The sequence below is a fragment of the Tachysurus fulvidraco genome, chromosome 16 (assembly GCF_022655615.1).
Source record: "Tachysurus fulvidraco isolate hzauxx_2018 chromosome 16, HZAU_PFXX_2.0, whole genome shotgun sequence".
NCBI classification, from domain to species: domain Eukaryota; kingdom Metazoa; phylum Chordata; class Actinopteri; order Siluriformes; family Bagridae; genus Tachysurus; species Tachysurus fulvidraco.
In genome coordinates this window covers 16550932-16578443 of record NC_062533.1, presented here as the reverse complement: position 1 = coordinate 16578443, position 27512 = coordinate 16550932, and the positions used below count along the sequence as shown (strand labels likewise).

Sequence of the window (27512 nt, the reverse complement as noted above, 5' to 3'; positions counted from 1 at the left end):
ACACACACACACACACACACACACACACACACACACACACACACACATTCCCTTGGTAAAACTGTGTTTCCTTAATGTCATTTGCATACTGAAACCTGATTGGCTGTTACAGTATATTTTATGACATAAGAACACTTTTCAAGTGTCTGCATTGCAAATGTAAAGTATTGAATTGAAGACTCCCAGACACCCTGTGCAACTTTCAGAAGTGCTTTTAAAGTCTTTATCAATAAATACATTGATACTGGTTCACTAGATCACAGCTTAATAATACCATCCGTCAAAAAACTCTGAAGGGAAAAGAAAAAGAAGGTTCTAGTAACTCAGTATCTCTTTCTGATAGTCAAATAAATGGTTGTACAATTTTTCATATAATCAAAGAAAAATGGTTCTTCGCTTGGTTGGCTGTATAGTTAGGGGTATTGTTTGGTTCTTTAAAAAGGTTCTAGATTCAAATGACTCTACATGGAGCAATTAAGAGCACCACAGAGAGACACTGGTGGAACTTTTTATGGTTCTAGATTTGACCATTTTTTCTAATAGTGCCTAATGCCAGAGATGATGACTGTAGAATATACAGAAAAAAAGGAAAATAGGTGTGAATGTGAATGTGAATGTGTGAAATCGTACCCTTGGAGTCTTCTGTTATAGGGTTGGACATATGTATACTCTTAAATATGGGTTCTTAAAGAAAATCATACTTTTATTTCACTATGAGTAGGGTGTTTTTTTTTATTTTTTTTTTTATTATTATTAGATTGGTTTTTCTTAAAGAAAACTAGTTTCCCCGGTCATTTAAATGTGTCTAAGTTTTAATTTTCCTACAGTGTCCCAAATAAATGCAATTCAGCATGCAGGCCTTTTGTCTGTCAACAAAACATTCATCTCATGTTACTCACATTATGTTTACTTTTTGGAATTCCTGGTGAACTGAAAACCTGATGATATAGGAGACAATGGAAAATGAGGGGGGGGGGAGAGAGAGAGAGAGAGAGAGAGAGAGAGAGAGAGAGAGAGAGGGAGAGAGGGAGGAGATGGAGGAGTAGTGACCGGCATGTAGGACATTACCAACTTTCAGAGCTCAGAGCAGTTTATTTGAGCTTATTGTTAATTTTTGGAGCCATGATGGTTGTTTCAGGTCTCTTCATGCCTCTGCTTGTGTTCTTGGGCCGAACATCTGGAGCTGATGTAGATCCAACACTACCTTTTTCTGAGCATCTTGACTCAAACCATGAAGTCCAGCTGAGTTGGGGTTTTGACTTGGTGAAGGACACCATCACGTTCAAGGTGACGGTGAACACAACGGGCTGGGTCGGCTTTGGGTTCAGCCCCAACGGAGGAATGGCTGGATCAGATATCTTCATCGGTGGAGTCGGACCTGATGGGATTTATTTCTCGGTAATTCTTTATTCTGTTTTTATTTAGTATAAAGAAAAGAAATGATAAAAAGAGAAGAAAATCCAGACATCCAAAAGATCCTTCAAAGTGCATACAGTTTAAAATGAATTAACTCCAGAATCCGAATCACTTTAGACGATCGCTGTAATATAATTTTATGATAATAAAAAAATATCTATAACAAGATTCTGAGGGGGGGGGGGCACGGTGGCTTAGTGGATAGCATGTTCGCCTCACACCACCAGGTTGGGGGTTTGATTCCCACCTCTGCCTTGTGTGTGTGGAGTTTGCATGTTCTCCCCGTGCCTCGGGGGTTTCCTCCGGGTACTCCGGTTTCCTCCCCCGGTCCAAAGACATGCATGGTAGGTTGATTGGCATCTCTGGAAAAATTGTCCATAGTGTGTGAGTGTGTGAGTGAATGAGAGAGTGTGTGTGTGTGCCCTGTGATGGGTTGGCACTCCGTCCAGGGTGTATCCTGCCTCGATGCCCGATGACGCCTGAGATAGGCACAGGCTCCCCGTGACCCGAGAAGTTCGGATAAGCGGTAGAAAATGAATGAATGAATAAGAATCACAAAAGTGAAATATTACAAGGGTGTAAAAACTTTCGCTCTTTGTGCAGAATAGGCTCTGGGTTGTTAATTGGTGGATCAGGTTTGAAGCCCCAGCATTGCCAAGCTTCCACTGTTGGACCTTGAGCAATGCCCTTAACTGTCTCTCTGATTCAGTGGTGCCGTATCATGTCTGACCGTGCGCTCTGACCCCAATGTCCAAAATTCTGAGATGTGCAGAAAGTATTTCACTATGCTGTAATGTAGATGTGGCAAAATATAGGCTTCTATACTATTTAGAATGTTGTCAGTTTCATCTGTTTGTCTTATTTCATTACATAGTGACTTGCTAAAATAAATAAAACATATTGTAACAGAGTAACATGTATTCATAAAGAGAAAACGTCCAGCTGTTTGATGAAAGATCTGTGTTTCGTTAAGGACAGGAATGCGGTCGGGAACGTCATGCCGGCCTTGGACGAGAAGCAGGATTATAAAGTCCTCTCTCTGACCGAGGCGAACGGACAAACCGTGATGAAGTTCCAGCGATCCATCAAGGGCTGCGATAAAGATGACTTTTCTATCACAGTAAGTAAATGAAAGGAAATTCAGCACATACTGTATATGTCATAGTTCTGTCACTTTTGGATTGATTTCTAAGTTTCTATGGGAGTAAAGGGCACGGAATGTCCTGCAGAGGGTTCATCATTTTTATGAATTATAAAATTTTGCCAGGTCTCTGTACGTCCGAAGCGGCCGATTGTGTCTTGATTCTGACACTGTAGCTTTCTTTTCCCTTCTTGTACTTTACAATCACCTTTTTATTACCAGTTTGAGATTCATTCATTCATTCATTTTCTACCGCTTATCCGAACTTCTCGGGTCACGGGGAGCCTGTGCCTATATCAGGTGTCATCGGGCATCGAGGCAGGACACACACACACACACACACACACACACACACACACACACACACACACACACACACACACACACACACACACACACACACACACACACACACACACACACACACACACACACACACACACACACACACACACACACACATGAAAAAATAAAAAATCTAAATATTACAGTATGGTCATTTTGGAGCTGTGGAAAAAAATAATCTTCTGACATTCTCGAATTTTCTCTTAAGGAAATGCCGATAAACCTGATCTACGCTTACGGTACCACCGATGACATCAGCTACCACGAAAGCCGGCGAGGCACGAAGGAAGTGAACCTTCTAAACTACATGCCCCGATCCAGCGTCCCTGACAGCAAATACTTTGAAATGAGAGTGACCAATGTACAGCTGAGTTCATTCTTATGTCTCATTCTTATTGTAGATGAACAGAAAGTGTGTGTGAAAAGTGTCCTGAAAACAATCAACTATGATCATTGTACCACTGACAATCGGTGGTCAATGTATACTTAAATCCCTCGAAAAAATCTTGTGAACGTGCCCTCCAGGTTGCCCTCAAGGTAGATAAAATGTAAAAACATTCTCTCTATGGATATTCTTACAGTAGATGTACTGTAATGAAGTGGCCACTATGTTGCCCCTAAAATGGAATAATACATGACAACATGCCCTCTAGGGTATTCTTACAGTTGAGATAATGTGATGAGGAGTACACTATGTTGCACCTAGGGTAGATAAAATGTGACAACATGCTGTCTAGGTTATCTTTACAGATAGATAATGTGATGAAGTGCCCTCTAGGCTGCCCATAACATAGATAAACTGTAACAAAATGCCCCCTAGGGTATTTTTACAGGAAACATAATATGATGAAGATAAAATATGACAACATGCTGTCTAGGTTATTCTTACAGTACAGATAATGTGATGAAGTGCCCACCAGGGTGCCCCTAAGGTAAATAAAATGGGGTTAAATGCCCTCTAGGATAATCTAATAAAGCCCCCACATGGTTTCCCCTAAAGTAGATTATTCTTACAATAGAGGGAAACAAAATGCCCCTAGGCTATTTTTACAGAAAGAATATGATAAAGATCCCATAAGTTTAATAAACTGTTAATTTTTCTTTATTTAACGTATTTTTACATTTGTTCTCATTAAATCTATTTTTAAACTAAGTTCTTTTTTCCTTCTTCACCTTTATTTATTCATTTTTTTAATATCTTTGCAGTTTACGATACCCGCCATAAGCACTTACTACCTCTGTAAGGTTATGAGTCTTCCAGCGTTTGACAGGAAGTACCACATCTACCGTGTAAGCAGCAGTGTTTATTTATGAGTCTACTGTAGCTTCATGTTAATTGCGTGTACAGATCTGTTTTATTCGTATGACTCTAACGGACATCTCTTTAAAGATATTTTCACCATGTTTCGTCCACAGATAGAACCAGTGATCCAGAACCAGGACTTTGTGCATCACATGTTGCTGTACCGATGTCCACCATCGGTGACCAACGTCTCTGAGACGCAGTGTTACACTGCGGAAACAAAATGCTTCCAGGCCATCGCGGTTTGGGGCGTCGGAGGAGGAGTGAGTGATCAATATCAAAACAAACACTTCAATCATTTAGCTCAGTGGGACTTACTGAATGAAGCAGCAATTATATGTATATATATATATATTCTTCAACTTTTTCTACTTCTTCTTCTACTTTCGGCTTTTCCCGTTAGGGGTCACCACAGCGAATCATCTGTTCCCACCTTACTCTATCCTCGGCATCCTCACACCAGTTACCTTCATGTCCTCATTTACCACATCCATATATCTCCTCTTTGTTGTCCTTCCTCTTGCCCTCTTACCTGGCAGCTCCATCTCCAACAGCCTTCTACCAATATAACCATCTCCCTCCTCTGTACATGTCCAAACCATCTCAATCTAGTCTTTCTGACCTTGTCCCCAAAACAGCCAACCTGAGCTGTCCCTCTGATCTGCTCGTGTCTAAACCTCAATCTCTGCCTCTGTCTTTTCCTCACTGCTACAGTCTCTAACCCATACAGTAGAGCTGCTCTCTCGACTGTCTTCTACACCTTTCCTTTGATTCTTGCTGACATCCTTCTGTCACACAGTATATATATATATGTATATGGACCAGAGATGATGATGAGTATAATTTGATTTAAATTTTATTCTGATTTAAAAATTAATTTAAGTGATTTTTTACCTCAAACACATGAAACCGTTCTGTATTTGATGTGGTTGAACTTCTTTAAGAACACAGTGGTGAGAGATCTCCATAATGATGTGGGAATGTCAGAGGAAAAAATAAAAAAGCACATTTTGGTAGTTAATATTCTATTCAAGTTTCTCCCGAACTTAAAGGACTTAAAAATTTTAAAAATCCATTGATGGGAGCAACCAAATGTAAAGCAGGAAATGAGCAAATGCAGACAGTCAGACAATGACTTTGTGTCCTTATTGCTATTACATTTACAAACATGTATTGTGAAAAATTCTCCTTCTTATTATAACCTACGTGGATGTTTAGGATAAATAGCTTAACAAACACTACAGTACTTTTTCATGACCCATAATCTAATAATCATGTATATTATGTAAATTCCTCTGTATAAAGTTAAATTCAGTACATTTTAAGATCCGGCCCCCAAAACAAAATGTGCATGGTCCAATTTTTTCTTAAATAATTTTCCTATCCTAAAATATAAAAATTTCCACCAAAGGTAAAGAGGAACATATTGTGTTTAACACTGAGTCCGGCTGATTTATTATTATTATTATTATTATTATTATTATTATTATTATTATTATTATTATTATTATTATTATTATTATTATTATTATTATTATAAATCACATTATTATAATAAATAGTAATAGAATATTATTTATATATTAAATTAAAATTATAATAAATTATATCATTAAATAAAAAAAAATACATTCAGGTAAAAAATTATTGAACAAAATATTGAACAAAATAATTATAAATATAATTTCTGATTGCTATAAATATAATGGTTGCTCGAGGTAAAAAAGAAGGCTAAAAAACACCCATTGTGGGGCACAAGGTTAAGGAAATAAAGGGAAAAACAAAATGTTTTTCAGCTTTGAATCATGACAAATGTCTATTGTACAGAATTCAACACGATCTTTAGCTGTAGCTTGACTGCTGACATAAAGCTTGTGCTTCCTGGTTTTCATATACAGTAAGAACTGAGTGCTTTAATCCCCATTGTGCAAAAACAACATTTTTGCACCTAATCTCAAAATAATTGCTTTTTGGTGCCAGATTTTCTTCTCTTTTTCTCTTTATTCTAATCTTTTATTCTTCCAACCCAAAAAAATTCTAATCCCAATAATATATATAAAAGCTCCGAATTTAATACTTGATCGTCTTAACGGGACAAAACAAAGGACCAAAAACCATGGACAAAAGATCAAAACTAGATAATTATTACTCATATTTCAGGTATTAACACACTGAGAGATTACTTTACAGTGTGAGTGTGGAGGTGGGGTAATTAATCACTGTGGGAGGCGATCGTGTTCAGGTGAGTTCGAGAAGCGAGAACATGACAATGTTGTGTGTTCCACAACAGCCATACGAATACACCGTGTTAAACGGGATTTGACCCGAGAGGCATTTTATGACCTTAAATTTCTATTTTTAACAATCTTTGGAAAGCGGGTCAACAGTGTTAGAGTTGGAATCAAATATATTTGCATTAAATGACTCTATAATACTGTAGATTATGTACAAATATTAATGTTACCTGAATTTGCACTGGGGGACACGGTGGTTTAGTGGTTAGAACGTTCGCCTCACACCTCCATAGTTGGGGGTTCGATTCCCGCCTCCGCCTTGTGTGTGTGGAGTTTGCATGTTCTCCCCGTGCCTCGGGGGTTTCTTCCGGGTACTCCGGTTTCCTCCCCCGGTCCAAAGACATGCATGGTAGGTTGATTGGCATCTCTGGAAAATTGTCCGTAGTGTGTGTGTGTGTGTGTGTGAGTGAATGAGAGTGTGTGTGTGCCCTGTGATGGGTTGGCACTCCATCCGGGGTGTATCCTGTATGAAAATACAACCCTGACACCTGATTATATATATATAGACATACAAAGCCAAAAATCACAAAATTAAAGTAGAAAGATATCATTAGAAAGTCCTTTAAGATTAGCATTTGGTCTATTTTGGTGTTTTCATGTCGGTAAATATTGGAAAGTTTCCGAGTTGAGGTGAGTCAGTGAGGCAAGTGTCTGTAATTAAAGGTGTTAAAATGAAACGTTTCCTCGTCTCAGAAGTTGATTTTGAGTTATTTTCAGTTATTAAGTGTTATTAGTTTCACGGAGAAAGTTATTAAAATATGAGCAAACTAACAATTATCATGTAAACACTCTGTAAATCATTTAAAAACAAGAAAAAAACACAAATGATGAATGTTTATTCTTCATCATGTCTCAAATCTTGCAGATTTTTTTTGTAGTTTAATCAAGAAAACCTTTATCCTCTCTTGCTAAAGAGATCTGAACGCACATGACGTCATAAATACCGTAAAAAACGTCCGACTGCAAAATTCAGTAGATACGTAATTCTAGGTTAAAACTTCTACTCTGTTACTTGTTCATCAGCAAATACGTTTTTAACATTCAAGCATTTTTTAAATACAAACAAACAAACAAACAAACAAACAAACAAACAAACAAATAAATAAATAAATATTTTATACAGGTATATATAGAAGTATAATCATAGTATCATTCATTCAGACATGTTTCGGACACTCTGAGTCAGGCGCAGGTCCTCTTGGCGATTTAGACCAATAGATTTCTATTTAACTCTGTTATTTTTTTTTAACATCTTCAGGCTTCTGAATTTCCTGAAGCAGCTGGACTTCCTGTGGATAAGGATGTAAATGGGACCTTCTACAGGCTTGAAGTGCACTACAACAACCCTAACAAGATCGCAGGTACAAATACACACAGGTAGCCAATCTGGCCAGTTGATAATAACCGCTTCATAGATCATCTCTGTGGTACAAGAAAAAGCCAGAAGAATTTTTCCTTCGGTTTTTGGATTACTGATAAAATAAATTGTGATCCACGAAAGTTTAAGATTCTCACATATGATGTGCATCGAGATAATTCAAGACCAGATAAGACAACCTCACCACACATGGTCACGTAAATTACACACTAACTAACTCTTTTACTCTTTATTCAAAATCATTTTCTCTGATAAGGATCCACTTATTGGGTGAAGTTGAAAGTGTGTAAAAGTGTGTAATTAGTATAAACACAACGAGGCTGTAGTGGTAGATGAATTGTGCCGTTCGCCGTGATGACGTTTAACATCCTCGACAACCTCCGTAGTCTTGACACAAGTCATAGTTGTGGTGGAAATTTCTAATCTTGAGATGTTCATAAGGCTTTGTCCTTCTATGCTTGTGCCCTGTGTGTTTTGTTAAGATTATGGTTATTATTAAGATTATTAGGACAGTAGGGACTGGGGACGAGTTGTCCATAAACAATGTCCAATAGGTCCTCTAGAAGACCTTGGCCTGGTCAGATTAGCTTGGTCAGGAGATGCATGCGGTAATTTTGAGCCAATGATTGATGATGTTTTGCTTTTACATATCTTCTGTTTTCTTGAGTTCTGTCTATAAAATCTTGATCTAATCAATGATTTAACCAAAACCTGATTGAAAAACTTTAGGACAACAGAACTTGAAGTGTGATAATGTGAAGTCATACGTGAGACTGAGGACTCATTCCTGCAGCACTCACACTCTATACAGTACACACTCATTTTAAAGCAAAACACAGCACCTTGCATGCACACAGCTTTGAATTATTGCATCTGAAACACTAAGGACATGATGGTCCAGCTGGTCATGGAGCTGGATTCCTGATCAGAAGGTTGGGGTTCGAACCCCCAAGCCGCCGAGACATCAACATTGGGTCCTTGAGCAAGGTCCTTAACCTCACCTGATCCAGGGGCGTCGTACTATGGCTTGACCCTGCGCTCTGACCCCATAACTTGGGATATGCAAAAAGTTGGGGAAGTCGTGGCCTAATGGTTAGAGAGTTTGACTCCTAACCCTAAGGTTGTGGGTTCGAGTCTCGGGCCGGCAATACCACGACTGAGGTGCCCTTGAGCAAGGCACCGAACCCCCATCTGCTTCCCGGACGCCGCAGCATAAATGGCTGCTCCGGGTGTGTGTTCACAGTGTGTGTGTGTTCACTGCCGTGTGTGTGCACTTTGGATGGGTTAAATGTAGAGAGCGAATTCTGAGTACACCGTACATAGGGTCACCGTACATAGCCGTATGTCACGTCACTTTAAGCGGCTGCTTCGATGTCTATGCTGTCAGACAAGTCAGATGTGCCATAAAACATCTATATTGGGATATAGGAACTCATGAGTCCTGCTGTGAGCTGTGAGTGTTAACACTTATATAAAACGCAGTCTGATTACAGACACGCCCCCGACTACAGCATGGGGCTGCGACTATTGGACAGTTTCAGCGCAGCATGACTGCAACACACTGATGACAATTAAACCAACTGCAACAGAGAATGATATTAACGTCTGACACAAGATCAGTGTTTGTTTTACAGAAATCAAGTGTCAAATTTAAGGTTCATGAAATCAGGTGATGTGAAAGCAGTGCAATGAAAGTGTTTCAGATGACATCATACAGAGATTATGATTGTGATCTTGTGTGTGTGTGTGTGTGTGTGTGTGTGTGTGTGTGTGTGTGTGTGTGTGTGTGTGTGTGTGTGTGTGTGTAGGTGTTGTTGATAACTCAGGCTTGCGGCTTTACTACACGGCTCAGCTGCGGCAGTACGATGCTGGTGTGCTGCAGACGGGACTCATGGTGACATTAGGGAAGTTTTACGGGATCCCGCCAAACGTTTCAGCCTTCCTCACGTATGGAATGTGTGACACTACCTACTTTGCCCAGGTACAGCACCACCTACATTCCCCAGGTACAGCACCACCTACATTCCCCATGTACAGCACCACCTACATTCCCCATGTACAGCACCACCTACATTCCCCAGGTACAGCACCACCTACATTCCCCAGGTACAGCACCACCTACATTCCCCATGTACAGCACCACCTACATTCCCCAGGTACAGCACCACCTACATTCCCCCCAGGTACAGCACCACCTACATTCCCCAGGTACAGCAACACCTACATTCATCATGTACAGCACCACCTACATTCCCCAGGTACAGCAACACCTACATTCCCCATCTACAGCAACACCTACATTCCCCAGGTACAGCACCGCCTACATTCCCCATGTACAGCAACACCTACATTCCCCGTGTACAGCAACACCTACATTCCCCATGTACAGCAACACCTACATTCCCCATTTACAGCAACACCTACATTCCCCATGTACAGCACCACCTACATTCCCCAGGTACAGCAACACCTACATTCCCCAGGTACAGCAACACCTACATTCCCCATGTACAGCACCGCCTACATTCCCCATGTACAGCACCACCTACATTCCCCAGGTACAGCAACACCTACATTCCCCAGGTACAGCAACACCTACATTCCCCATGTACAGCACCGCCTACATTCCCCATGTACAGCACCACCTACATTCCCCATGTACAGCAACACCTACATTCCCCAGGTACAGCACCACCTACATTCCCCAGGTACAGCACCACCTACATTCCCCAGGTACAGCACCACCTACATTCCCCAGGTACAGCACCACCTACATTCCCCAGGTACAGCACCACCTACATTCCCCAGGTACAGCACCGCCTACATTCTCCATGTACAGCACCACCTACATTCCCCAGGTACAGGACCACCTACATTCCCCAGGTACAGCAACACCTACATTCCCCAGGTACAGCACCACCTACATTCCCCAGGTACAGCACCGCCTACATTCCCCATGTACAGCAACACCTACATTCCCCAGGTACAGCACCACCTACATTCCCCAGGTACAGCACCACCTACATTCCCCAGGTACAGCACCACCTACATTCCCCAGGTACAGCACCACCTACATTCCCCAGGTACAGCACCACCTACATTCCCCATGTACAGCAACACCTACATTCCCCAGGTACAGCACCACCTACATTCCCCAGGTACAGCACCACCTACATTCCCCATGTACAGCACCACCTACATTCCCCAGGTACAGCACCGCCTACATTCCCCAGGTACAGCACCGCCTACATTCCCCAGGTACAGCACCACCTACATTCCCCAGGTACAGCACCACCTGCATTCCCCGTGTACAGCACCACCTATATTCCCCATGTACAGCACCACCTACATTCCCCATGTACAGCACCACCTACATTCCCCAGGTACAGCACCACCTACATTCCCCAGGTACAGCACCACCTACATTCCCCATGTACAGCACCACCTACATTCCCCAGGTACAGCACCACCTACATTCCCCAGGTACAGCACCACCTACATTCCCCAGGTACAGCACCACCTACATTCCCCAGGTACAGCACCACCTACATTCCCCAGGTACAGCAACACCTACATTCATCATGTACAGCACCACCTACATTCCCCAGGTACAGCACCACCTACATTCCCCAGGTACAGCAACACCTACATTCCCCATGTACAGCACCACCTACATTCCCCAGGTACAGCACCACCTACATTCCCCAGGTACAGCAACACCTACATTCCCCATGTACAGCACCACCTACATTCCCCAGGTACAGCAACACCTACATTCCCCATGTACAGCACCACCTACATTCCCCATGTACAGCACCACCTACATTCCCCAGGTACAGCAACACCTACATTCCCCAGGTACAGCAACACCTACATTCCCCATGTACAGCACCACCTACATTCCCCATGTACAGCACCACCTACATTCCCCATGTACAGCACCACCTACATTCCCCATGTACAGCACCACCTACATTCCCCATGTACAGCACCGCCTACATTCCCCATGTACAGCACCGCCTACATTCCCCATGTACAGCACCGCCTACATTCCCCATGTACAGCACCGCCTACATTCCCCGTGTACAGCACCACCTACATTCCCCATGTACAGCACCGCCTACATTCCCCATGTACAGCACCGCCTACATTCCCCGTGTACAGCACCACCTACATTCCTCGTGTACAGCAACACCTACATTCCCCATGTACAGCACCACCTACATTCCCCATGTACAGCAACACCTACATTCCCCATGTACAGCACCACCTACATTCCCCAGGTACAGCAACACCTACATTCCCCAGGTACAGCAACACCTACATTCCCCATGTACAGCACCGCCTACATTCCCCATGTACAGCAACACCTACATTCCCCAGGTACAGCACCACCTACATTCCCCAGGTACAGCACCACCTACATTCCCCAGGTACAGCACCACCTACATTCCCCAGGTACAGCACCACCTACATTCCCCAGGTACAGCACCACCTACATTCCCCATGTACAGCAACACCTACATTCCCCAGGTACAGCAACACCTACATTCCCCAGGTACAGCACTGCCTACATTCTCCATGTACAGCACCACCTACATTCCCCAGGTACAGCACCACCTACATTCCCCAGGTACAGCACCACCTACATTCCCCAGGTACAGCACCGCCTACATTCCCCAGGTACAGCACCGCCTACATTCCCCAGGTACAGCACTGCCTACATTCCCCAGGTACAGCACCACCTACATTCCCCAGGTACAGCACTGCCTACATTCCCCAGGTACAGCACTGCCTACATTCCCCAGGTACAGCACCACCTACATTCTCCATGTACAGCACCACCTACATTCCCCAGGTACAGGACCACCTACATTCCCCAGGTACAGCACCACCTACATTCCCCAGGTACAGGACCACCTACATTCCCCAGGTACAGCACCACCTACATTCCCCAGGTACAGCACCACCTACATTCCCCAGGTACAGCACCACCTACATTCCCCAGGTACAGCACCACCTACATTCCCCAGGTACAGCACTGCCTACATTCCCCAGGTACAGCACCACCTACATTCCCCAGGTACAGCACCACCTACATTCCCCAGGTACAGCACCACCTACATTCCCCAGGTACAGCACCACCTACATTCCCCAGGTACAGCACTGCCTACATTCCCCAGGTACAGCACCACCTACATTCCCCAGGTACAGCACCACCTACATTCCCCAGGTACAGCACCACCTACATTCCCCATGTACAGCACCACCTACATTCCCCAGGTACAGCACCACCTACATTCCCCATGTTGATGAAAATATTTCTTGTTGTCAGTTATATATATATATATATATGGCAACTTAGAATATTATATAAGCTACAAGCTGTGGTTTAAAATGAAAGTGACACAATCTCAAGCTGTATTTATTTATTATTATTTTCTTTAATCACAACAAGCTGAAGGTTTGAGGATGTTCTGTGTGATGATCTTGTTTCAGATCCTCTATGAGTCGCCTACAGGTGCTAAGGACCTGCAGGTTTTTGCAGCGCACTTGCACACACACCTGGCAGGAAGGAAGGTGCGAGTCGCACAGTTCAGGTAAAAAAAAAAACAACCAACAAAAACCTTTGTGTAGCAGAAACAGAGACATTAAAGAGAAAGGTTGTGATTATGATTCAAATTAATTTGTGTTAAAATCACAGGATTGTTTAACATTAAATTCAAATCTGATTTTTTTTATGTGTTTATCACACAAATAGAAGCTAAAATGGAAACACCAAAGGGTTGAGAGAGAGAAGGCGTAAAATAAGTTTTACCGATTGAACTGACAAAATGTTGGGCACAGTGGCTTAGTGGTTAGCACGTTCGCCTCACACCTCCAGGGTTTGGGGTTCGATTCCCACCTCCACCTTGTGTGTGTGGAGTTTGCATGTTCTCCCCGTGCCTCGGGGGTTTCCTCCGGGTACTCCGGTTTCCTCCCCCGGTCCAAAGACATGCATGGTAGGTTGACTGGCATCTCTGGAAAAACAAAATTGTCCGTAGTGTGTGTGTGTGTGAGTGAATGAGAGTGTGTGTGTGCCCTGTGATGGGTTGGCACTCCGTCCAGGGTGTATCCTGCCTCGATGCCCGATGACGCCTGAGATAGTGATGACCCGATGACCCGAGAAGTTCGGATAAGCGGTAGAAAATGAATGAATGAATGAATGAACTGACAAAATAACAAAAGCTGTTTGGAAGCCACGGCAACATGAGACCGTGTGTGTGTGTGTGTGTGTGTGTGTGTGTGTGTGTGTGTGTGTGAAAACTGATGCTGATTAAAATGATCATTAATTACAGAGAATAGAAAGAACAGAAATGTTAAGAACAGGGTCACTGTGTGTTCACGTCTTTCTGTGTTCTTTAGGGATGGAGAGCAGATTGATTATTTAGTGCAGAATGAACACTATAATTTTGACTTCCAGCAATTGACAAACCTGGGAAAATCCAAAACGGTGAAGCTGGTAGGTGTGGAGTTAATTACATTTCATCAGAAATACAATATGAGGAAATGTTTTTTTTTATTGTACAGATTGTCCAGTTCATTTCGATGCATGCGGCTTCCCGAATAATGCTGAAGAATCTAAATAGGCGCTTTTCTTCTTTTCGCAGGGCGATAAGCTGGTGGTGGAGTGCACCTATGACACCAACAATCGAGCAGGAGTCACTTGGGTTGGTCTAACACTTGTGTTTTAGGAAAATGTAAAAAAAAAAAATCACACATAGGTGGTGAGACGTGGCTGGAGACGAAGCTGCACTGCGAAAAGATTTAAAGATCACTCATCTCACTCATTTTCTACCGCTTTATCCGAACTACCTCGGGTCACGAGGAGCCTGTGCCTATCTCAGGCGTCATTGGGCATCAAGGCAGGATACACCCTGGATGGAGTGCCAACCGATTTAAAGATCAGTCAGATTTAAATAAAAAATGAAATATGCTACTAAATACTACCAAATACAGCGTGTATGGAGTCATGTGGTGAGCGGTTTGCCGATGGCAACGTTGTGGATCGAGTGGCCCATGGTGATGGTGGTTATGGTATGGGCAGGCGTATGTTATGGATAATGAACACAGGTGCATTTTATTGATGGCATTTTAAATGCACAGAGATACCGTGACGAGATCCTGAGGCTCATTGTTGTGCCATTCATCCACGAACATCACCTCATGTTGCAGCATGATAATGCACAGCTCCATGTTGAAAGGATCTGTACACGATTCCTGGAAGCTGAAACATCCCAGTGCTTGCATGACCAGCGTACTCACTCATACTCGGACATGTCACCCATTGAGCATGTTTGGGATGTTCTGGATCGCCGCATGTGACAGTGTTTTCCAGCAACTTTGCACAGCCATCCATCGAAGAGGAGTGGACCAACATTCCACAGGCCACAATCAGCAACATGATCAACTCTATGCAAAGGAGATGTGTTGCACGTCGTGAGGCAAATGTTGGTCACACCAGATACTGACTGGTTATAATTTATAATTGTAATTTATAATTGTGGTCAGTGTCGTTTTGATTATGTAGACCTGTTACCATAGAAACGATACCGTAATTGTCAGGGAATAGGTGCCTCCATCTTTACATGTGGGGATATCTTAACAATCTGGGGGTGCCTTGATCAAAGGCACATCAGTCGTGGTATTGCCGGCCCGAGACTCGAACCCACAACCTTAGGGTTAGGAGTCAAACTCTCTAACCATTAAGCCACGACTTCCCCTGCCACGACTTCCCCTTTACAGAACATAAGAAATAGAGTACAAAAAGTTTAATATAATACAAAGATTCAAGATTAATATTAGACTTATATGTAAATGTGTTTGCATTGATCCCCAATGAACAAGCTTGAGGTTACTGAGGTGACTGTGGTGAAGAAAAACTCCATTAAGAGGAACCTTGAGAGGAACCAAACTCAAAAGAGAACCTCATCCTCATTTGGGTGACACGAGGGTGTGATTATAAATATACAGTAAGATAATTGTGTATCGATGAGGAGGTTGTTTTCTTTAAAGACCACATGGAGTTGGCATCTCCACATAGAATGTCTGAATCTTCATGAAGCCATGAGTCCAACTGGAGCTGGTAAACCTTTAGATGCCTCAGGATCCTCACAGCGTTGGCCTCATCGCACTGAAGGTTTGAAATCTTCATGACACGGAACACAACTGGAGCTGGTACAACCTCTGGATGTCTCTGGATGGGTAGAAAAAGAGAAGCAGCAGAAAGGAATTAACGTATCTGCTGTTCATAATATTAGCAAGCGCTAGATGATAATGTGCATTTGATCAGATGAACTGAAACATAATATTATGGGATGTATTATGTGTATGCCTCACTAAATTGAATTTACAAACTGAATTGCTCAAGTCAGTCCAGTCATGATAGTAAGATAAATAATAATATATTAAAATTAATATGGGGGCACGGTGGCTTAGTGGTTAGCACGTTCGCCTCACACCTCCAGGGTTGGGGGTTCGATTCCCGCCTCCGCCTTGTGTATGTGGAGTTTGCATGTTCTCCCCGTGCCTCGGGGGTTTCCTCCGGGTACTCCGGTTTCCTCCCCCGGTCCAAAGACATGCATGGTAGGTTGATTGGCATCTCTGGAAAATTGCCTGTAGTGTGTGATTGAGTGAGGGAATGAGAGAGTGTGTGTGTGCCCTGTGATGGGTTGGCACTCCGTCCAGGGTGAATCCTGCCTCGATGCCCGACAACGCCTGAGATAGGCACAGGCTCCCCGTGACCCGAGAAGTTCGGATAAGCGGTAGAAAAAGAATGGATGAATGAATAATATTAATATTATATAAATATCATTTTTAGCTGCTGTTAGAGAAAATGAATCAACACCTTCTGACCGATCAGAAGAATGAAGCCTCGCTGTGGTGTAATTCTTTATTCTGCACTCTGTTCACAGGGGGGTCTTGGAACTACAGATGAGATGTGCCTGGCGTTTCTCTACTACTACCCGGCTATGAAGCTCAGCATCTGTAAAAGCTTCCCCAACCCGCAGGCATTCATGAGCGAGATGGGAGCAGCCAATGCCACGTAATACAGTGATATCTACATGTGTGTCTCCATGCTCGTGATTCTCACACCATAGTTCATGTGAAACTGCTTTACCTTTCTTCACTGTACAGAGACTGGATAAAAAAAATGACCATGAAGGTTTGGGATAACAGCTCAGTCCTGAAGTATCAGCAAATGCTGAAGAGGATCGATCAGTACGTCTTCATTGAAAACCTAGAGGTGAGTTAAACATTGGGGCATTTAGCAGAAGCCCCTTATCCAGAGCAACTTATATTTTATCTTATTTATTTATTTATTTTTTTACAACTGAGCAATTGAGGGTTAAGGGCCTTGCTCAGGGGCCCAACAGTGGCAGCTTGGTGGACGTAGGAATCGAACTCACAACCTTCCGATTGCTAGCCCAACACCTTAACCACTAGGTTACCACATCCCGAAAGAAAACAGAAGGCTTTTCTGCCATTCTAGCGTTTCATCAGTATTAATGTTTTCCACACAAATGTTTGTATCTTTAAAGTAAATGTTGATATCAAACCCATTTCTGCTCTCTGAGATGAAGTGTTTGTTCCTAAGCGGCTCAAGTTTAAAGGCTTTATCGTCAAACACTGACCTGACTCATTTGATTAAATAACTTATTTGATTATACTGATTAAAAATGTCCAATATTTCCAGTTGGTTAAAATGTTAATTAACTCCCCTAACCTTCCAATGTTAATCTAACACCCCTAACCTTCCAATGTTAATCTAACACCCCTAACCTTCCAATGTTAATCTAACACCCCTAACCTTCCAATGTTAATCTAACACCCCTAACCTTCCAATGTTAATCTAACACCCCTAACCTTCCAATGTTAATCTAACTCCCCTAACCTTCCAATGTTAATCTAACACCCCTAACCTTCCAATGTTAATCTAACTCCCCTAACCTTCCAATGTTAATCTAACACCCCTAACCTTCCAATGTTAATCTAACTCCCCTAACCTTCCAATGTTAATCTAACTCCCCTAACCTTCCAATGTTAATCTAACACCCCTAACCTTCCAATGTTAATCTAACACCCCTAACCTTCCAATGTTAATCTAACACCCCTAACCTTCCAATGTTAATCTAACTCCCCTAACCTTCCAATGCTCATCTAACACTCCTAACATTCCAATGCTCATCTAACACTCCTAACATTCCAATGCTCATCTAACTCCCCTAACACCCCGGTGTGATTAATGCTCTTTATCCCCCAGAACAACTTGATGTACACGGGGAAGATTCCTGACCTCAACCTGTCTCAGTCTAGCAGCTGTGTAAAAAGCAAAGCTCTGATCATCCACAGCGCTGTGATGGAGATCCTGCTGCTCGGACCGACGCTCTCACTGATCCTCTACTAACGTCTTCGCCTGCCGAACAACACACTCCGACTCTATGTAGAAAATAATAATCCACTCTCAGTGAAATGAATGATCAAATGTCACTTCCTGTTACTGTATGTCAGATTTTCAATCACATAAAAACGAATCATGATGAATTACATACTTAAATATCATATATAATTAGAATGAACTCTAACTCAGTTGTCCTTATGTGGATCAGATGCTTGATAAATCTAAACTGAGTCTCATGGTGTCTAAATGTCAGTTTAAACCAATCATTAGTTTTACATCAGATGTATATACAAATAAATGTAGATTGAAATGAGCAGATTTCTGTATGTGGGCTGTTTATTTTTTTACCTAAGAAAGAAAATAAATCCTAAAAACAAAAAGGGGAGTGCTTGGTAATAGAGAGAGGCGAGAGAGAAATAAGAAGGAGATAAGAGCAGACGAGAGAGAGAGAGACAGATAGACTTATCATATAACATATGTTCTTTCTCTATCTATCTAAAAATATATCTCTATCTCTCTATTACAACTCTCGTATCTCTTCTCTCTAGCTCTATCTCGAGGTCCTAGATATCTCTCTATATATAGATATTATCTCTCTCTCTACCCCTATGTCTCCCTCTCTCTCTACCCCATGTTTCTCTCTCTCTCTCTCTCTCTCTCTCTCTCTCTCTCTCTCTCTCTCTCTCTCTCTCTCTCTCTCGTATGTCCCCACCCCCTTATGTCTTCATCTGCTATCCATCTGAAGCTCTGATGCTTACAGAAACTAACAGCTGCTCATCAGCCTTCATTACTTTCACTTCTGCTTTACTTTCTAAGAAAATGCTTTTACAGAAACTGACAATCAGTGATGTGTAGAGACAGGTGCAGGATGTTAAAAACTAGTTTCATGTTAGAAAACACTACTTCACGCAAAACATGTACAACTGCTACAAATAAAATCATTATTACTACTCCAGCTACTACTCTGTACTGTTATTTCAGCTCCTATACACTAATACTTTTATTACTTCAACTCCTTTGACTCAAATCCTCCTTCTACTCCTCATCCTCCTACGCAGGCTGTGTGAGGAAAGGAAACCTCTTTTGGATGGTAAGAGTAACTGCGCTTTATGTCAGGCCACATGAATGATTATTTATCTACAGTAACAAAAATGTCTTCTTCAAAATGTCTTCATTACAGAACAACTTAATGTTAGCAGGCTAGATATCTAATACCATCTAGCTGTTCTGTTTAGGCAACATGCAGTCTGAGGTTTCACACACACACACACACACACACACACACACACACACACACACACACACACACACACACACACACACACACACACACACTCTCTCTCTCTCTCTCTCTCTCTCTCTCTCTCTCTCTCTCTCTCTCTCTCTCTCTCTTAAAGAATTTAAAATAGGTTTCAGATGCTTCCTGTGGGCTTGAGGTAAGATTTACATGTTTTTTTTCCTTCGCAAACATTTGCATTTCTGTTTTACATGAAGGTACGAAGGGTTTTTTTTCTCCGCAGAAGTGACGTGGGAGAAACACGGCAGCGCCATCTGGCGGTCACAGCGCGATTCGTCATTACATGTGGTAGCGTTACAGTAGTAAACATATAATAAATAAAACATATGTAAATAAAATAAATAAATAAATAAATAAATAAATTTATTTTGCAATTTTTTTTTAAATTTTTTGTTACTCTGAACTGAATCAAAATGCTTTCACTAAAACCGTTTTATTTATTTATTTCTTTGTAAACATCTTAGCTGGTGTTTGGTGTGAACACTGTGTAATGTGTGTGATTCACAGTCAAGTCAAAGGGAGAAAAGAAAAAAGAAGAGAGAGAAAAAAATGAAAGGTTGAACAATTAGTAGTATCTTGATTTTTTTGTGCAATGAGAATAAACAACAACAAAGTAAATAAAAACAACAACCATAAAACTTACAAGAAATAAGGTTTGATTAATGTGATTAATAAAATGTGATGAATTAAATATGTTCATCAACATACATTTAAAATACATATTGAAAGTAATTATATATATATATATATAAGCATGTTCAAGATAAAATGTACAGTTTGTGAGGATATATTTAGATATAAGATATATAAGATATATGTAAGATATATTTAGCTGGTTTGTTATTATTAGTTAGGGTAAAGAATGACAAACACGTCACTTCCGGGTAATTCGAGAGCGACACTTTACACGCGACCTTTTATCCCCTATATAATAAGTGCACTATTTATGCTGCTCATGAATGCATCATACAGCCTACTTAGTGCACTTAGTGGTCTGTACCAAGCGTTTGGGACTCGCTGTACATGAAAAGCCTTCATGTAAGTTGAAGAAGGTTAATTAATTAATGAACAACAGGTTCCTAGTGGTGTCGTCTTTGAGTCGACTCTATTTTTGGGGAAATATTAAGAACCGATTCACATATATGAACCGACTCATTTGTAAACGACACAACGGGTGTGGTCTCAGTTGTGGCAAAACATAATCTATAACCAGTTTATTGAACATTTCATTTATACTATTAGAGTACTTCTATTTAATAGAAAAAAAGAAAAAACAACCAGTAAGAACCGTCCGTTTTTAAAAAGGGTTGAAAGAGCCGACTCTTTTGGGTGAGCTGAGTCAAATGATCTGATTCACTGGAAAGAGCCGGAATTCCCGTGACGTGCCCGTGACGTGTTTAAAGGGTGGTGTAAATAATTAAATCGTAGCACGAAAGAGAAACAGGCAGGCAGGCGTGTAGAAACAATTTCTTACTTCAGGAGAGAGACAAGGAAAAGAAGGAGAGATAGAAAGGGAAACACATGGAGACCACATCCAGAACCCCAACAAACTTCTCCTGGGTGGAGGGTAATAGAGTGGCAGCACTGGCATGGCCTTCTACACCAGATCATTACTGCTTCTTACTGCACCACGGGATTAAACACCTGGTGTGTTTGTGTGAATCCAAACCGCCCAACTATCAGAGCTGTCCGGATCTCAAACTGCACCACATCCCCATGGTGGACTTCACTCCGCCGAGTCTGAGTCAGATTCAGACCTTCATCTCTATCACTGAACACACCAACACAGGACAGGTGACACACACACACACACACACACACACACACACACACACACACACACACACACACACACACACACAAAGTAACATTCAGACCTTCATCTCTAACACTGAACACATCAACACAGGACAGGACACACACACACACACACACACACACACACACACACACACACACACACACACACACACACACACACACACAAAGTAACATTCAGACCTTCATCTCTATCACTGAACACATCAACACAGGACAGGTGACACACACACACACACACACACACACACACAAACAAAGTAACATTCAGACCTTCATCTCTAACACTGAACACATCAACACAGGACAGGACACACACACACACACACACACACACACACACACACACACACACACACACAAAGTAACATTCAGACCTTCATCTCTAACACTGAACACATCAACACAGGACAGGACACACACACACACACACACACACACACACACACACACACACAAAGTAACATTCAGACCTTCATCTCTATCACTGAACACATCAACACAGGACAGGACACACACACACACACACACACACACACACACACACACACACACACACACACACACACACACACAAAGTAACATTCAGACCTTCATCTCTATCACTGAACACATCAACACAGGACAGGTGACACACACACACACACTCACTCACTGTCTCTCTCTTACTTACACTTACACTTACACACACACACACACACACACAATTATATTACCAGTTACATAATTCTACATTAAACACCGGCTGTACTGAATTCTCCATTTTGATTGGTCAGATTTTACTGATTCAAATCACCATTTATTTTAGAAGTGATCTCAGGATACAGTGATGTACAGTGTATTTATCCGATTAGTTCATGTAACTGTGATCAGATAAATAGTAAAAGGTATTGTGTGGTAATAAAGTAATGGTGAATGTGCTGCTGTAGTAAACAATCAGCCTCCTAATGATGCAGTCTGACTCATGAGCTTAATCATTTCCCTTAAACAGCACGTTAAATTCTGTGATAATCATTTAGTTTAAAAATCAACTGAACTGTTTAGTGCAGCTGAAGTTTTTTAGATTTTTCCAAAACCTTGCTTTTTCTTTAGTATATTTGTTATTGATGTCTAAAGCCCCGTTCACACTGCAGGTAAAAGTGGCCCAAATCTGATTTTTTTGGGGGTCAAGTGACCAGGTCAGTCTTCTTCAGCAGTAGTATGAACACTCAAATCTATCCCAGATCTGATTTTTTTCAAATCAGATTCAGACCACTTCCATATGTGGTCCTGAATCAGACTCAAATCTGATTTTTTCCAATGTGGCCGCGGTGTGAACACCCAAGGCGGATTTGATGTGACTTTTACGTCAATCTACACGGACATTCGTCACAGTTATGCGCCGGCGAGTACGCACACAAACGTGACTACGCCTACAAAATGGATCAAATAATCAAAAGTTGTCCTCGACATCCGAAAATTTTCAAAACACTGCGTCTCTGTGCTGCCATTACACACGCATGTAGAAAGAAAAGTGAAAATGCTTACTTCCTTCACAACCTCTGCAATTTTAGCGCAAAGGCGTGCTGCCTGTGACGTCATTGTTATTGTTTGTTTGCGCATGCGGGTCAGTTCGAAGCAGCAAAGTGTCCAGTGTTGATAAATGTTATTTATTAAAATCAAAGATCAGATCCTGATTTCTGTAACCACACCCCAAATGTGTGTATTTATAATGTGAGTAAGGAGCTGTTGGTTTTTATTTAAAATAACACAAAAGAAAAACTTTAATCAACTTTTGTTAATTTAATATAAAGTGCTGTTTTTTTCTCCTGAATCGTCATGTCATCCGTTCTCTCGCTGATCAGCTCTAAATCGCTGTATTCCTCAGGCAGTCGCGGTCCACTGTAAACACGGCCTGGGACGCACGGGAACCATGCTAGCCTGCTACCTGGTGAAGACGAGGAAGATCTCGGGAGCTGAGGCCATCGAAACCATCCGATGTCTTCGCCCAGGATCCATAGAGACCCGCGAGCAGGAGAGAGCGGTCCTGGAGTTTGAGCAGTTCCTCCATTCAAATACTCTCCTCTAAATAGCCCTGGGAAAACACCACCATCTAAACATTCTCCTTTAAACAGCACTCTGTAAACACCACCCTGTAAACATTCTCCTCTAACAACCACCCTCTAAACACCACCATTTGTAATCACCATTTTGATCAGTGATCAATTTCTACCATGATAGCTAAAATTATTGATGGGGAGAAAAGCTAGCATACATAAAACTAAATTAATACAAGGCAGAAATTGTGGATAACGAAAATGGTCAAAAATATCTGCGTTTTGACTGAAAAAAAACCCCAAAACAAGTATATTACAGGCTGGACATTTGCGATGTCGCAATATTAAAAATGAACCATAGGTTTAATGATGATGATGATGATTAGTTGGACCTCTCTATCAGGTCTGATACTCGTCCTTCTCACTGCTCTGAACGTCAGCAAACATGAACCAAATCCTTGTGTCTGTATTACAGGTTTTTCAGAAGCTTACACTCAGGGTGTGTCAGTGAAACACATGCTGTTTCTATGACAACATTGTGTACAAATACTGTATAACCTCAGTCATGTTTGTGTGTGTTTTATCTGTTGTCATTGTACGAGTGTAAAAATAACTTCCCATCGACACCCTCCGTACCGACAGGCGGGTGCTTATAATGCTACATAAGCGTCGCAACACCTTTATGGCAGCACAGACATCAGACTGGATTCTGATTGGTCAGATGACTCATTCCTATAGGTTATCGTTTCCATAGCAACAGCTAACAGGCACTGTTTATGTGGATGTTATAGAATATTAAATGCAAGTTAACGGATTAAAAAAAAATGGAAAAAAATTGTATTATGAAAAGTACATTGTAATTAAAAAAAATAAAACCTTGATGGCGAGAGTAACTCGGCATCATGTCGGATCACACGGCGCATTCGAGTCGTGTACAAAGGTCGTAATTCCGAATAGGAAACTTTAAGACAAGAGTTTTGAGTCAGTAAAAAAAACAGGGTGGAGGAAACTCCCGAGGCACGGGGAGAACATGCAAACACAAGGTGGAGGCGAGAATCGAACCACTAAGCCACCGTGCCCCCTCCCATACAAATGCACTGTATAAATCAAGATTGACTTTTTTTTTTTGTAAAATCTGAATTTATTTATGATTTACAAAAAGCCTAACATGTAACAACCATTAAAATGAAAATCAGAAACTTTTCCTGAACCTAAAGTGATAAGTGTGTGTGTGTGTGTGTAATAAACACAAAAACATGTCAGTTTACAGCTCTGAAGCAGAAATGAAACAGGAAGGAATATCGACACTATAGTGTCATGGATTGGTTCAATTTACAAAGTTTGTGTATTTGTGAAAAAACAAAACAAAAAACCAACAACAATAATTTACACATCCATCAGAAATCCAGAGTGTGAATGAGCTCAGAACAACACATGAAGTGTCAAACTCAACTCTGACACGGTGGTGAAGGGAAACGGAGCTAAATTCAGAGTCCTGTTCTAACACCAGGGCTGAAATTAACAGAAAAGAAAAATGTAGGTATAAAAGACAGAAATTATTTTCCCCCCATGTCGTGAATGGATTTCTCCACCTGTCGGGATCAATACCTGCACAATCCAGACGTCTTTAACCTCGTCTCGCTTCGATCTGATCCGATCCTGATCGTGCCGCCAATAAAAAACTAAAAGTGGGAAACTATTATAATAGAAAAATATAAAAATGGAAACTCTTTCTGGAAATGCCATCTAAACACAAAGCTCCTGGAATCCAACCCCGAAAGCCCAGAGGAAGACGACGAGTCTTTTAATCGCTAGGTTCGTGAACTACATGTTAGTGTTTACTGAAGAGAGAGAGAGCGAGTAAGGATCTGTAAGGACCTCAATCTTCTTCGCTGCCATACCGACAGACAGGAAACTGGTCCGAGTCAGAAGAGTTAAAGGGGGAAAAAAATAATAAATCAAGTGTGGAAGTGTATTGATAAAAACACCACCAATAAAACGCCCCACATTACGATCAGCGATATTTAAAAAAATAAAATATGAAGAGTGTCGTGTTTTTTTTTCTTTTCTTTTTTCAGATGTAACATTTCACAAACCAAAAATATGCCATTTCAAATTTCTCCTTATTAGAATTAAAACTTTTGTACAGTGCTTTATTACATATCCGATACGCTGGAGGGAAAAAAAAACAACAAAATCACGCAGTCGTGTCTCTCGACGCTAAAATGATACATACTGGTCCAGTTAGGGCTTACAAATCTAAATACATTTTGAAGAGAAGAAGAAAAAAAAAAAGAAAAAAAAAAAGGAAGCTCCGGTTGAATGCGTCTTATCCAGTGCTGGGTCAGGGATTAGTGTGAAGTGGAGATAAAAAGCTCCGAGCTACTATTTGGTGTTCAGTTCGTTTTCCAGCTCCATGAGTTTGCGTGAGGCCTTGACTTTGTTGGAAACTTCTTTCCCCTGTGAGAAAAGTCTCTGACGCTCCTTAAACGTGAGATTCTCCGGCGCTCCGCCTATCGAGTTCTCCTGATCCGCTCCGCTGGAACGAAGAGAATGAATCGTTAGGGCTTTTCACATGTGACACGGTTTCCTAGGTGACGGTAAACTCAATCCTGGGTCGTACAGTGAGAGGTTTCACACTGCATCCTCTATGACCTGGGATTAACACTCAACATCTTATATTTAATTAATTAATAATTATCTGATATTTCACACTGTACGCCCCTAAACCTGGGATTAAGCTTAACCTTATTTGCAGATCAACAGCCGCGATTGGATAAAATCGGGGTGCGTCCGCTTTAAATAATGGCAGTGAGGAAAAAATTGCACGTCTGTCGTTTCTGCACTCGAGCAACTTTTTTTTTCCTTTTTGTTATATTGCGTTATATTTTTTACATTTTTTTTTTTTTTGGAAATGTATTCATTTTTTCAATATAAATTGAAAAAATTAATAAATTTGTAAAAAAAATGTAAAAAAGAGAGAATGTAAGAGGAAAAAAAAACAAAGGTAAAAATCATTTCAAATGAAAGTTAAAAAAACAAAAAACAAACAAACAAAAATAAAAACTATGTTTCAGGATGAAAAAAACTCAGCATTACGAGATTGTGAACTACTGAGAACTAGGAGGAAAAAAACGTGTATAAAAATAAGCGGGAATTAATGAGACAAAACATGGCGGTGGTGTTAAAATAACACCTCGGATCTGCGGCCGCGAGAAACTTCCTGAGGAAATAAAACATTTCCAGATAACAGAAACGCCGGCATTTGATCATTTTCACAGATATGAGAATCATGTTCAGCTGAATTCACGCTTGACTGGGAAAAAAGTTTCAGTGGCGGTTAAATGACATACAATTAACAGATTTAAATAATAATTACAAATATGTTATATGGATTTGTGGTTGTGAGACAAAGAGTAAATTAAATTAATAAAATAAATAAATAAATAAATTTACAAGGAAAAAAAATTATAATGCAAAAGGTACGGTAGAATTTGCAGTTGGGGAAAAAGGTGACCTTGAGATAATAATAATAATAATAATAATAATAATAATAATAATAATAATAAAAAGCTGAAAAATCACAGTTGATTTCAATGAAAAAATTCAAGACGATATTTTTTTTTTACAAAATGCTGTTTTTCACGCTTAAGTGTAAAATACCTAGCAATTAGGAGCTAAATTGGTGAACAGAGTGATGAGAATGTTTGAGTGGTGTCGCTCGTCGTGTTTAAGACTCGGATTACTCACCCTTTCGTCCATTTCTCTCGAGGGTCCTTGTAAACTTCTCCTGATCCTAAAACTCCCGTCGTGTTTCCAGTGTATGTATTAAACCCTGTGTTAAGTTTGGCAAACGATTAAAAAAAAAAAAAAAAAAGAGAATACAAGTTTAATGACAGAGCATCACACTGTATAACCGGAGTGACACGTGAAGTGTTTTAATGTCCTCCAAAAGCTGCTGGGTCCTAAAGCACGCCAATTTATTGGAAATAAATGTGAAGGATGTGTAGATTGCATATCGTGTGTGATGACAATAAAACCAA

The 27512-nt window shown here is 41.1% G+C and overlaps 3 protein-coding genes across 23 annotated transcripts in view; 2 read left to right on the top strand and 1 right to left on the bottom strand.

Annotated features, from left to right (window-relative positions):
• Positions 1-1030: 1030 nt before the first annotated feature.
• moxd1l (monooxygenase, DBH-like 1, like) lies at positions 1031-18692 on the top strand. Its single transcript, XM_027155345.2, has 13 exons — positions 1031-1398; positions 2390-2536; positions 3111-3263; positions 4109-4192; positions 4319-4468; positions 7758-7860; positions 9686-9858; positions 13377-13477; positions 14283-14379; positions 14528-14587; positions 16832-16962; positions 17055-17163; positions 18181-18692. Exons 1-13 carry the CDS (start codon positions 1123-1125, stop codon positions 18322-18324), a joined length of 1728 nt encoding a protein of 575 aa, XP_027011146.1. The 5' UTR covers positions 1031-1122; the 3' UTR covers positions 18325-18692.
• Positions 18693-20994: 2302 nt separating this feature from the next.
• LOC113648333 (dual specificity protein phosphatase 23-like) lies at positions 20995-24679 on the top strand. The gene is made up of 2 exons (XM_027155475.2): positions 20995-21409; positions 23301-24679. Exons 1-2 carry the CDS (start codon positions 21137-21139, stop codon positions 23499-23501), a joined length of 474 nt encoding a protein of 157 aa, XP_027011276.1. The 5' UTR covers positions 20995-21136; the 3' UTR covers positions 23502-24679.
• A 486-nt stretch (positions 24680-25165) lies between these two features.
• afdna (afadin, adherens junction formation factor a) overlaps positions 25166-27512 on the bottom strand; it is a 117879-nt gene continuing 115532 nt past the window's right edge. For all 21 annotated transcript variants that reach the window (XM_047801647.1, XM_047801648.1, XM_047801633.1 and 18 more), the window contains 2 exons: positions 27220-27304; positions 25166-26008 (listed from right to left, as the gene is read on the bottom strand). In XM_047801647.1, coding sequence (XP_047657603.1) covers positions 27266-27304 — 39 coding nt within the window. In that variant the 3' untranslated portion in view covers positions 25166-26008; positions 27220-27265. The remainder of the gene's footprint in view (positions 26009-27219; positions 27305-27512) is intronic.

What these genes read in the sequence shown, in the direction of transcription:
- moxd1l (XM_027155345.2), top strand. Translation starts at nt 1,123, where the DNA reads ATGATGGTTGTTTCAGGTCTCTTCATGCCTCTGCTTGTGTTCTTGGGC. An exon ending in TTGAAATGAGAGTGACCAAT is followed by an intron (nt 3,264 to 4,108) that starts GTACAGCTGAGT and finishes ATATCTTTGCAG; the next exon opens with TTTACGATACCCGCCATAAG. An exon ending in AATCCAAAACGGTGAAGCTG is followed by an intron (nt 14,380 to 14,527) that starts GTAGGTGTGGAG and finishes TTCTTTTCGCAG; the next exon opens with GGCGATAAGCTGGTGGTGGA.
- LOC113648333 (XM_027155475.2), top strand. Translation starts at nt 21,137, where the DNA reads ATGGAGACCACATCCAGAACCCCAACAAACTTCTCCTGGGTGGAGGGT. An exon ending in AACACACCAACACAGGACAG is followed by an intron (nt 21,410 to 23,300) that starts GTGACACACACA and finishes TGTATTCCTCAG; the next exon opens with GCAGTCGCGGTCCACTGTAA.